Genomic DNA, 12,876 nt, shown 5'->3' on the forward strand with positions numbered 1-12,876 from the left:
TTGTCACCTCTTTTGAAGAGAGGATTGAGGACAATGCAGAGAATTGGCCCTTTTCCCTGAAGATTTCAGGAGTGTTTGCACAGAACTTCATCAGAAGCGGTGGGGGAAGGATTCTCCCCCAGATCTCTCCACCCTGTGTGGTCCTCATCCTCAACAAGCCGCTGGGGCCACCTTGAGGTTCAGTTTTACTTAAAGGCAGCACTGAGTGCTGTGACCGTGGAAGGTGGCTTGGTGTCACAGCCCCTGCCTGGGGACAGAGACTGGCCTGGCCCTCTGAGGCGACTAACTCCGGGCTCAGAGGGAAGGTGGGCTGGTGACGGCCGTTTATCCACTTGCTACGGAGGGACGTGCCCCCCAGAAAATGTGCAGTCGTCAAACATAAAGGTCCCTGAATCCCGCACGCGCCCGAGAAACAAGACGTGGACACGTCAGTTTAGGTCCGTGGTTCCTTGTGGGTGGGCAGCACGGGACAGAGTGATGAGGCAGGTGGCCTCTCACCACCTGACAAGCCCGTGTGCCTGGGGCACGTTTGCAGGAAGTCCGGCGAGGACACGGGCTCTGCCTTCCGGGAGACCTGCGTTTACCTGCCTCACCCACACCCGCCTTGGACGCCCCACGAGCCAAGTCTGGGACCCGGGGCTGATGGCTCGCCATGCTTCCATGGGGTCCAGCATCAGATCAGTGTGAGCTGTGGACAGACCCCGGCAGCCAGGTGGAGGGTGAGGGAGGCCACGTGGAGAGAGCCGCACGCGGGCACCTGCTACATTGTGCCCCTTCACGTTGTTAATGGTCGAGTGGTTCAAAGTATACTGGACAGATCTAATTCAGTAGAATTCACGGCTATTTTTCAGGGCAAGGGAATTTTTTAAAGGAGTTTTTTTTTTAAGTTTATTTATTTTGAGAAAGGGCAAGCATGCAGGGGAGGGGCAGAGAGAGAGAGGATCCCGAGCAGGCTCTGTGCTGCCAACACAGAGCTTAAGGAGGTTTTTTTAAGAAGCAGAAATATAAAATGTCAGATGGGGGCGCCTGGGGGACTCAGGCAGTTAAGCCTCCAGCTCTTGATTTCAGCTCAGGTCATGAGCTCACGGTTCATGAGTTCGAGCCCCACGTCAGGCTCTGTGCTGACAGCGCAGAGCCTGCTTGGGATTCTCTCTCTTCCTCTCTCTCTGCCCCTCCCCTGCTCATGCTCCCTCTGTCTACCTCAAGATAAATAAACAAGCTTTATATATATGTATGTATATATATATATATATGTATATATGTATTATATTTATACACACACACGAAAATGTCAGATAAATAGAGTGCCACTTGCCTAATAACAAGGCAGTTTGAAGCCATGTTTTTCTGCATTTGGGGATGCTCACCTCGTGCACACCCTGATTGTTACAGATAAGGAAACAAGTTCAGGGTGGTTAAGGACTTGCCAGCTCCATGCAGCCATCAGTGAGAGAGCCGGGATCTTGTCCCCCGATCACCAGTCTCCGAAGTAGTGAGGTCCCAACAACACGGCTATTTTTCAACCATGTGAAAGAAAAAGGACGAGAAATTCACCCAGTCACGGAGTATAAGAATGCATGAATTCAACCATAAAACCAGATCAACAGGAATTCAGCCGCAAACAATTCAACAACAAATGCAGGTAGACTGTAGCCCGTGGCTCTCCGTTAGTCCGTGATCTGACTGCCAGGCCACGTGAAACCCCTCTGTCACGTGCAGTTGAGACATGGCATGTTGTGGTTCCGGCAGCTCCAGCCACCCTCAGTGGCCGTGACAAAGCTTTGAGAGCGCGTGGCCGCTGAGACGTCTGTGGACAGGGCTGTCGTGCAGTGGCCACCAGCTGTCACTAACCTGCCTCGCAGGGACCACACGTGCCTGTGACGTCCGGACCTCCTCCCGTGTCACGCTTTGCCAGCCAGCCAGCCCTTCTCACCTCGGGGCCACGCAGATGCTGTTCTCGTCGCAGAGTCCTTCCCGGCTCCTCCACTGTGTGAGCAGAAGGGACGTGAGCAGAGTCGCGAAGGCCCCTGTATCCGTGTAGAAAGCACATGAGTGGCCTCCTGCTCCCAGAAGAATAGAGGCCCACAGGACAGACGTGCCCTGAATCCGTGACCCACAGCCAAACCTGGTGAGATCTGCCGAAGCACGGCCGACCGCAAGGTGCATGAGTCAGATGCAAATCGTAGGTGGTAGAGAGAAGTTCGGGTGGTTTGTTAGCGGAAATGTCACGGGAATGGCCAGCTGGCGCAGGGTCACCTCACCCCTCTCTGGAGCCCTCGGGGATGGTGTCCAAGAGGGCCCTGGGCCAGCTCCATGTAGGGAGCAGCTCCGTGTACCTCTGCCCTACCGAAGGGGCCACTTCACCCCTCCCTTGTCTGCAGTCTCTCTCACAACATGGCTTTTGAGGCACCATGGTGAGTTTTGCAGTTAGTTATACTTTCGTAAAAATGGAAAGATGACAAACAAAAAGACCCCTGACCACAGCCCATCGTACAGACACAATTCAATGATTTGTAGTAAATGTATAGAGTTGCAACCGACACCACCGTCCGGCTTCAGAACGAACTTCCCACAATCCCCATTTCCACCTCCAGCCTTAGGAGTGTGCTGATGTGTGCCTTCTGCCTCCACAAATCTGCCTTTTCTGGACATTCCGTATAAACGCAACCATACGATACATGGTTTTTCATCTGTTTTTTTCCCATTTTATCCTGACTTTAAGGTCCGTCCGTGTTGCAGCAGGTAGCAGTATTCCACTCCTTTCCATTGTTGGGTGATATCCCGTGGCACGAATCTACTCTTTGTTTATCTGTTTGCCAGTTTGTGGATATTTGGACTATTTACGGTGTGGGGACATTAAGAATAATGCTGTTATGGGGCACCTGGGTGTCTCAGTCGGTTAAGCCTCTGACTTCGGATCAGGTCATGACCTTGTGGTTTGTGAGTTCAAGCCCCACGTCTGGCTCTGCACTGACAGTGCTTGGGACGCTCTCTCCCTCCCTCTCTCTCTCTGCCCCCCCCCACTTATGTGTGCACACACACACTCTCAAAATAGTGAAGAATAAAAAACTTTAAAAAAGAATAGTGCTGTTATGAATATTCATGTGCATGTATTTGCGTTGCTGTGTGTTGTATTTTTCTTGGGTAGATTCTTAGGAGGGGAATTGCTGGGTCTTATGGTGCGTTTATGCTTCAATTCTTAAGGAGTTAACTATTCTCCAGGTGGCCATATCACTGTACATTTCTATCTGCAGAATTTGGGGGTTCCAGTTCTGCTACGTCCTTGAAAACACAAGGTATTTGGCCACCACAGAATATGCCACCCTGACATGGGATCACCTTAGGTGAATGGTGCTGAGAAACAGTGTGTCCCCACCACCAAATCAGGGAGCAGATGTCCCTCCGCGAAGACGCTCTCCCGCGCCGGGAGGGGAGACCGCTCTCAGCTCTGGAGACGGTGCTGACTCCAGTCTATATAACAAACCTTCCTAAATTACCTTATCTTCCAGTACTTTCCCCCATATGTTTTTCTTCCCCCAACTTACCATCCCTAGAAGCCCAAAGCACTTTTTCTTGTCACTTCTCTACAATTTACTGCCCTTTGTTAAAATGGCGTATGAATCCCCAGGCCAAGTAGCTTTTTTGAGCTTTTCTTGTCTTTTCTCTGACGCCTCCCTTGTGCACAGAAAACAAACGTTTTCTCCTATTACTCTGTCGTCGTTTTAATTCACACACCCCAGAAACTGGGTCTGAGAAGATACAGGGAAAGTTTTTTCCTCCCCTGCAGTAGTGAGTGTGGTTTTTATTATAGCCCTTCTAATGAGCATGAAGTACTATCTCAGCGTGGTTGGAATTTTCATCTGCCTGATGATTAACGGTGTAGAGTACGTTTCTACGTGTGCATTAGCTGTTTGTATGAATCGGTCAAATGTCTGTTCAAGTCTTTTGCCCACCTTTTAACTGGGTTGCTTGTTTTCTTATAACTGAGTTGTGAGTCATTATATATTCTCTGCACAAGTCCTTTGCCAGAAGTATAAGCTTAGCATCACTGCCTCCCAGTCTGTGCCTCCCCCTTTCGTTTTCTTTATGGTGTCTCTGAAGCACGCGAGTTTTTAAGTTCAGTGAAGACAGACACGGGCTTTTTGACAGCTTGAGCTTTTGGTGTCACATCTGATAGCTCTTCGGCCAACGGAGTCATGTAGGTCCGCCATGTTTTCTTGTAGAACCTTGTGGTGTCAGCTCTCACACGGAGGCCTCTGATCCGTTCTGAGTTAGTATCTGCATAAGGGTCTCAGCTTGTTCTCATACGGATATCCAGTTTTCTCAGCAAATACACTTTTCTTTGGGGGCATGTTTTTAGATATAGAGTCAATTTTGTGCACACATATGACCTATTCATATTCTCTATTCTATCAGTCTCGATAAACTGCATTTTTAAAAAGGCTTCTCCCATTTTATTTGAGTTGTGAATTTATGGCACAAAATTTCTGCGATATTCCCTTATTTATTTTAACATTATTTTTAATGTTTATTCATTTTTGAGAGACAGAGAGATAGAGTGTGAGCAGGTGAGGGGCAGAGAGAGAGAGGGAGACACAGAATCTGATGCAGGCTCCAGGATGAGCTGTCAGCAGAGCCTGACGCGGGGCTCGAACGCATGAACCGTGAGATCATGACCTGAGCTGAAGTCAGACGTTTAACCGACTGAGCCACCCAGTGCCCCCCTAATTATTCTTTTAATCTCCTTAGGCCTTGTAGTGATAACCCCCTTTTCCATTCTGATGTGGCAATTTTTTTGCTCTATTTTTATTCTATAATAGTAGGGTTTTATCAGTTTTACTGGTTGTTTTCAAAGTACCAATGATTTGCTTTATTGACTTTTTCTATCATTTGTCATGTTCTGTTTCGTAGATTTCTGCTCTCATGTCTTTTCCTTCTACTCACACTGAATTTAAATTACTCTTCCTTTTTTAGCTTCTTAAGATAGAACTTAGATCATTGATTTTAAACTTACTTTTTTCATATAAGCATTTAAAAATAGCTGTATCCCACACGTTTTGTTATGTTGGTTTTCATACTCATTCAGTTTTAAATATTTTCTAATCCCCTTTGTGATTTATTATGTGGTCCATGGATTACTTGGAAGTTTGTCATATAATTTCCAAATGTGTGCAGCCTTTTAGGACATCTGTTATCATTGGTGTCTTTTTTAATGTATTGTGTTCAGGCAACATATTCTGTATGATTTTAAACCTTTGAAATTTACTGAAACACTTTTCTTTTTTGGTCCCAGGATATGACTTATCTCCATGAATGTCCTTTGCATGCTTGAAAATGATGTGTAATATGCCAGTGAGTTTATAATGTTCTCTAGAGGTTGGTTAGGGCAAGTTGGGTGACGGTGTTCCTCAGACTTGTGTGTGTGTACTTGCTCTCTCAATTGGAGAGAGAGAGGAGGATTTAAATCTACCACCATTGGGGATTGTTTTCTTCTTGGGTTGTTGTACGAGTCAGGGTTTCCCAGAGAAACGGAATCAATAGGACATGTAGAGGTATATATGCGGGGGTTCATTACCGAAGCCGGGTCCTATGGTTACAGAGGTCGAGGGACCCTGGGATCTGCTATCTGCAAGCCGGAGAACCGGAGTTGGAGTGTTACTTCCCAGTCTAAAGGCCGAAGGCCTACAAACCAGGGAAGGGGCTACGAGGGGTGGAGTGGGTAGCTGGTTTAAGTCCTAGAGTCGGAAGGCCTGAGAGCCAGGAGCTCCATCCAGTGTCTGAGGACAGCCGAGCTCCGGAAGAGAGAATTCAGGCCCCCAGCAGGTTAGATGCTGCCCACCCATGGCGGGGAGGATAGTCTGCTTTGTTCAGTCTACCAACTCAAATATCAGTCTCTTCCAGAGACACCCTCACAGACTCACCAAGAAATAATGTTTTGCGAGCTCTCTGGGCTTCCCAAGCCCAGGCAGGGTGACACAGAAAATTAACCATCACAAGCCCACCCCTTGCCGACCTGACATCATACACACCTCTTTAAACGACACTTGGTCTCCAAACAAACACATAATGAGATCATAATTCCACCCAATAAGACATACACCCCAAAATGAACTAAACTCTTCCCCAGTGGATGATGACAGGAGGCACTCAACTACCACGAGCAAGGTGGCCATGGTGGCCGTGATGCACAGCAGAGGCCAAGTCTGACTTGAGCAGACCTGTGGTGTTGGCTGGTCAGTCGCGATGTTCCCGGAAGTAGAGTAGACAGGAAGCCTGTGTTAGCAGAGAAGTTCTAGGTCAAGTGAACAAAAGTCTAACCTGAATCATAAAAACAGGGAGCCATGGCCCCTCAACAGTTTCCAGACCAGAGCTGGTTAACAGACCCAGGGCCCCTTGAATGGAAGGGCCCCCTCGAAGAAGGACTCTGGGACACTACCAAAAATGTATACTGTTTATCTTTCTCCCGGCCTTCCCCGAAGGGACTGATGGCCTTCTACCAGGGTAACTGAGCACTGGGGGTGGGGGTGGGGGGGAAGGACATAATCAGACATTTGGGGACTACTGAACACCAGCTCTGAACTGACATTAATTCCAGGAGACCCAGTTGAAATGCCCTGAAGAGACAGTTGGTAGAAATATGGCCCGTCGGGGTGGGCTGGTGAGGACTGAGGACGAAGGGAATGCTGCCCTCGGACAGGACACACACCACCATGAACAGGATGTTTGTTGGTGGCAAGGTGAGCATTAAAGGTGGTGGGGTCTCCGATGGAAACAAGGAACGTGCTACTGGAAACCAGAGGAACAACGAGCCCGGTTGTACAGTGGCAGAAAACTGGGCTGGACTGCATTCTGATGTCAGGCAGAACCCCTTGCAGGTGATGAACTTGGATACTGGCTGAGGAGATTTCTAAGCAAAGTGTTAAAGGCGTGGGCTGCTTTCCTCTTGCTGCTCATAGTAGAATGTGAGAGAAAAGAGATAAATTGAGGAAAGTCTCTTAAGCAAAAGTGAACCAGCGCTTAATGATTTGGGCCTATCTGGATTGCAAAGAACACTAAAATTAGGAAATTGCCTATTGGAAAAGCATGTTGGAAACAGGGGGCCAAGGGTGTGGCTGCACAGCCACTTGCCGGAGAGGCTGGTGTGCGACTCTTAAGTCACTCAGCCGTCGCAGCAGAGCCCAGCGGGAAAGGTGGGCTCACTGCCCCCCCCCCCATTTAAGGGAGCCCCGTGTGTGTCTGCGAATGCTGTGCTGGCAGATGCACCGCTCGTCGGCACTGAGAGCAACAGATTTAGGGCGGAGTGAAAGAGTGCTATCAGACTTTCTAGAAAGTTCTATAAGCAGGAAAGGGGCTGACAGGGCTGGTGAGCTGCAGGTACGTGCAACCCATCAGGATAAAGGAAGAACACAGCTCTGAGGACGGGGCTTCCAGTCGCAGAGGATTCTTCTCGGGTCTTGAAACTTAACGGAATTTTCTCTGCTGCATTTTGAGTTTACTTGGGAGTGGTGACCCCTTTGTTTCTTCCACGTTCTCTTTTTGGAATGGAAAGGTCTGTCCTGCGCTCGACCTGCCCACGTGTTTGGGAAACAGGTATCTTGTTTTCCAGCTGCACAGATGAAGAGGAATTCTGCCTTGGGATGCGCCACACCCGGAGTGTCACTAGCACCTGAGAGACATGGTGACCTTTGGGACTCGTGAGCTGATCATGCTTAGGTGGCATTTTAGGCCTGGAGCTCACGCCGCAGTGCTGAGCGGGGTATTCTGCATACAGGATGGACACAGATGTTGGAGGACCCAACCGTGGACTGTGGTAGGCTTAATGGTGGCCCCCCAAAAGATATGTCCACCCAGAACCTATGAATGGGACCGTCTTCGGAAAGACACTCTTTGCAGGTGTAATTAAGGATCTCGAGATGGTGTCAGCCTGCGTGAAGCTGGGCCCTGAAGCCTCATAAGGGAAGAAGAGGTGAGGACACGCAGGTGAAACATGAGGTCACAATGGACGCAGAGAGTGCAGTGACGCCCCTGCGGGTCAAGGGTCACGTAGGGTTGCCAGGAGCCCACCAGAAGCCCGGAAAGGGGCGGATTCCCTGTCGGTACCTCCAGAAGGAACAGGCTCCGCTCCCGGGCTGTGGGAGAATCCACTTCTGTGGTTTGCAGCCACCACTTTGCGGTGCTTTCTCACAGCGGCCCTGGGAACCGATGCGCGAGCCTGTGTTCAGACCTGGTACCATCCCAGCGGGCGAAGGGCGCCCTCCAATGCACCATGGGGCTCCGGCCCCTCCGCTGTGCGTTCCCCTCTCTGATGATTCTCTCTGTGGTCATCAGAAGCCAGGCAGCCAACCATCCCAGCACTTGATCCCCCAAACTCCTGCCTGCCACCGTGTTTGGGACTCTGGTCCCAGCAGAGTCAGTGCTGGTGGCCCACAGCCAGGGATGGTCTGCTTCCCATCTCCTGCCGGGACCCTCAACGTCGTCGTCGGTGAGCGCCCCAGGATCAGAATCCCCTTTGAACTTGTTTCCTGTTTCCTGGGGCCAGTGCTGGTATCTGCTTCCCAGCAGGGCAGCTCAGAGTTCCACAAAAGGACTGTTTACGAAGAGGCGGGCAGCCCACAAGTGTTAATCTCATATCGGTGACATGAGATGAAGCACACCTGAAAACTGGAGACTGTGCTGGACTCTGGTTACGTGACAATTATGGCTCAATGTCAGGGGCATCCCCCTAGGGAAGCACAGCTCATTTGGAGAAGTGAGAGACCAGTTCACAAAATCAGTGGGACTAACCTGGCTTCTGCTGGAGCAAAAATGCGCCCCTCCCCCATCTCAATGGCCCAACACCTGTCCTACAAGCCTGGGGCTGCTCTGCAAGTGTCCCCAGTGATGGGGGCTTCCTCTTAGCCAAGGGGATATGTATGGCCAGCCCCACACGTGTGTTATACAGCTCACCACAGTTCTCACTTCATTGGTCAAGCAGGTCAAGGAGCCACGCTGAATTTCAAAGGTGGGGTGGGGTACAAGTGTAGCCAACCATGGAAAGAGACCGGAGTGGTGAGGGAGAGACTGAGTACCACAACCTGGGGTTGGGGGGTAGAGACAGGGCAGAGCCCAGGGTGGCCGAAGGATGTGCGTGGACGGAGGAGCAGTGGCGGGGAGATCCGCAGGGCCTTGCAGGACCTGCAAGCGGGGAGCGAGGGGGGTGGGGGGAGGGGGGGTCCATCGCATTGTGGGGAAGCAGAAGGCCCCTCCACGACCTCTCGGGGAAGGAAGCAATGACCGGGCTTTGGGCCTGGCTACCAGGCAGAACTTAAGGCCTCCAAAAGCCAACCCATCACAGAAATGATTCTTCAGTGACAAAGTCTAAGGTGCAGGAGGCTTGGCACTCCTCAGAACCGTCTCCTAGGGCGTCCGCTGTGCCCAGCGCTGGACTCCCGCGGTCTCACGTGGCCTTGCGAGCAGGGGTGGAGACTCACCGAGGTTAAGCTGTGCGTGGCGCTCCCCAAATACGCCGCGAAGGCCGTGGAGAACCCCGCGGTCAGCGCCAAGGCCCTCGTCGGACCCGGGCAGGGCCAGGGGACTCTGGGCAACTCGGGCACACGGTTCCTGGGAGGGCTCGCGGAGTGCACCCGCGCCAGGGGCTCCAGCTCCGGATGGGCGTCCGGCAGGCCTCACCGAGAGGAGGACGGGGACCCTGCCAAGGAGACCCCGAGAGCGCGGGTGCACGAGTCCGTGAGTGCGCGCGCTGGCAGCCAGGCTCCCTCCCCTCAGACCGCTGGCGGAGGGGCTGAAGTGCCAGGCCCCGCGGCCCGCCCCGCCCTCTCCCTCCCCTGCACGCTCTGACCCCCACCCAGCCTCGGCCCCCGCCGCCCTTCCCCGGCCCCGCGCGCGGCCTGGCGAAGCGCAGGGCCTCACGATGAAGTTGAAGGCCGCCCCACATCGGGTGGCCGGCTTTGTTCGCGAAAGCGGCGGGGGTGGGGACACCCAAGGGGAGCCCCGAGTCCCCGCCGCCTTGCCGAGCGGGGCCGTTCCCGGCCTCTCGGGAGACCCGGAGGGGATCGTGGCCTTCCCTCCCTCGCCCTTGTCCCCGCCTCCTAGTCGGTGCCGCCGCCGCAGGGTCCGCGCAGACCAGGCCCCGCTCGAGGTGGGCGGCGGGCCCTCGGCGGGGCGCGCCACCGCCAGCGCCGCCCGCCGGGTCTCCGCCCCCAGGCCCCGCCCCCCGCCGCCGGCCCCGCCCCGGCCCCACCCCCGCGCGCGCCGGCAGCCAGCGCCGAGGGCCGGGGCGCACGGAGAGCGCCGCTAGCCGCTCCGGCCGCCGCCCCTGCTCCCCGCCCGGCGGGCGGGCCATGTCCCCGGCTGCGGCCGCGGCGCGCACCCAGGCCCGGCCATGAGGAGCGGCGCGGAGCGCAGAGGCAGCAGCGCCGCGGCGCCCCCCGGCTCGCCGCCCCCCGGCCGCGCGCGCCCCCCCGGGCCCCGACGCGCTCCCGGTCCCGCCGCCGCCCGCCGCAGGCCAGCCCCGGGCCCGGGACGCGAGCGATGCCCGCGCGCAGCCGCGCCCCCTGTTTCCGTGGAGCAAGTGGAAGAAGAGGATGGGCTCGTCCCTGTCGGCGGCCACGGCGCGGAGGCCGGTGTTTGACGACAAGGAGGACGGTGAGCGCGGGGGGCCCCCCGGGCGGCTCCAGGGGGCAGCGTGGGGACCCGCGCCGCACGGACACCGTGCGCGCTCTCGCGGGGCGGCCGCGGCGGGAGCTTTTCCTCGCGCTCAGACACCGCGGCCGCCCGGGTGGGACGGCGTCCCGGGTCGGCTCGGTTTCCGAGGAAACTCGCTCGTGGTGCCTGCGGCGCCCACGCGCATCCAGGGCTCCCGCCTGCGTCCTCCGTGTCCAGTGGCGGCGCGGCGGGCGGAACAGGCTTGGGCCCGCCCTTTGGGGCGAGGGTCCGTGGTCGGAGTGGCCCCGGGGTTAGCCACGTACTGTGGCGACGGCTGTGTGTTTCCAGTTTCCTTTCAGGGGCGCTGTGCAGGCTTGGTCTGCTCTGCACCTGTACTGTGCCGCGTTTGCGAAGGGAGAGAGGCCAGCCCCACAGGTGGCGCGGGGTCCCTGGCCCTGGGAGCTCTGCCTGGTGACGGCGTGGCGTGGCCGCCCCGTGCCCGGTCTTTGCACGCAGGTGTGCAGTGGGGGAGACGGCTTTGCCTTTGTGCAAAGACCTGCCCTTTGGGAACTGCCTTTGAGAGTTTCCTCTCAGGTCCCCTTACAGGTACAGCTGCTGACCCAGGGGAGGTATCTCTTGAGTGGCCATGCGGAGGCGGCACCAGTGGAAAGGAGTGATGGGCCACTGTTGACTTAGCACCTGCAGGGAAGGTCTGTCTGCCTTTGGGGCACTGTGATAAATTCACATGCAAGCATACAGCTCTTTTTACAGATGTCGTGCAGATAATTTAAATGGTACAATGATGACACACTTGATGTTTTCTGACATTTTCTTAAAATAGTTGAAATATGCATTTTTCATTTGTAGGCAGCCTGCAGAGGTATGATGGGTCTTTTATAATTTTAGAGCACAGCTCAGCACAAGAGCCCGAGCTATTTTTCTGATAAATAATTTAAGCGTTATAGGAAATTACAATAATACGACCTGAGGCCAGTGGTGGTGGATGTGCAGGCAATCGTCAGAGAGCAGTGGAGAGACTGCTGTAGGTGCCCCGGGGGTTGGTGGGGGGGGGGGTGCCGGCTCCGCAGCTCAGCAGGGGCCAGGCATGGGTGCATTCCGGACCCACCCCATCGGTACAGTGTGTTCTGAACTTGAGAGCCGCAGAGCTCACTGCTGTGAGTGTTTCGTATGTTATACATTTTTGCTTTTGACATAAATATTCAAAGTAGAGAACGCCCAGAGTGAATTGGGAACGAGTGAGGAAGCAGGTCTCCCTACATGTGGCTTCTCTGGCTGCGGGATGAGAAAGACGGCTGAGTTGAGCACGTGCTGGTGTCAGCCAAGGGCCGGCCGCTCTCTTCGTACCTTAGCCCCGTGCTCTCCAAGGCAGAGAATGTGAACGTAGAGGAATTGATGTAGCACAGGGGCTGCCTCCAGCTTTTCAAGGTGGGATTTTTCTGTTTGTTCACGGTGTGCAGTGTCTCAGACTTCAAGGATCATTGAAAAGGCAAAAAGAGCACAGAGTCTGTTTATGATGCGCACAGTCTGACTTGAGACTTCTTGAGCACATCCTGCACCCCTCCTCACCTGCCTGGAGTAGAGCGGCCGTGGACCAGCTCTTGGGGACGTGTGTGGGAGTGAGCGCCCACTCGGGCTACAGGTGCTTGCTGTTTCGGACGTGTGACCGTCAGTCAGTTGCTCATCAGTTGGCACGGTGGCCACATCCCCAGACTGAACACACCATCGGGCCTTATCCGGACTTTGTTGGGTGAGACTGGGAGGCGAAGCCTGGGCCTGGGCTGGGCAGCCGGCAACGATGTCCAGGCCGGCAGCCACTTTGTCGTACGTTTGCATGTCACTGTCAGGACACATATGGCTCAAGAGTCACAGCACACGTTTGCTGAGAGAATGTTGTGCAGCTCTTGGCGTGAGGTCCGTGGCGTTATTTAGATGGAAGGAGTGGGGTTTGGAAAGGAGGAAGGAGAGTCGGGACGCAAGCCGTGGCCCCTGAACCCCAGCTCTCTCCCGGCCCCTCCAGACAGCGGTTCCGTGACTTTCCCAGCCCCGCTGCAGAGCCGGCTGGAAGAGGCGGCCGAGTTGTGCTGGAGACGTGCATTTGCTGGGACTGGACGGTTGCTATGGCAACGGAAGCCCTTCTGATGAATTTTTTGGATTAAAACTCCCGATTAATGTATCAAGTTTGGTGTGCAGAGAAACGGAAAAAAAAAAAAA

The 12,876-nt window shown here is 54.4% G+C and overlaps 1 protein-coding gene across 1 annotated transcript in view; it reads left to right on the forward strand.

Annotated features, from left to right (window-relative positions):
• Window positions 1-10,381: 10,381 nt before the first annotated feature.
• Window positions 10,382-12,876, forward strand: part of STK32C (serine/threonine kinase 32C) — a 78,294-nt gene continuing 75,799 nt past the window's right edge. Inside the window, 2 exon segments of the mRNA XM_030334996.1 lie at window positions 10,382-10,456; window positions 10,458-10,644. Of these exon segments, the coding sequence (XP_030190856.1) occupies window positions 10,382-10,456; window positions 10,458-10,644 (262 nt within the window).

This window comes from Lynx canadensis, chromosome D2, assembly GCF_007474595.2.
Source record: "Lynx canadensis isolate LIC74 chromosome D2, mLynCan4.pri.v2, whole genome shotgun sequence".
In the NCBI taxonomy this organism is placed as follows: domain Eukaryota; kingdom Metazoa; phylum Chordata; class Mammalia; order Carnivora; family Felidae; genus Lynx; species Lynx canadensis.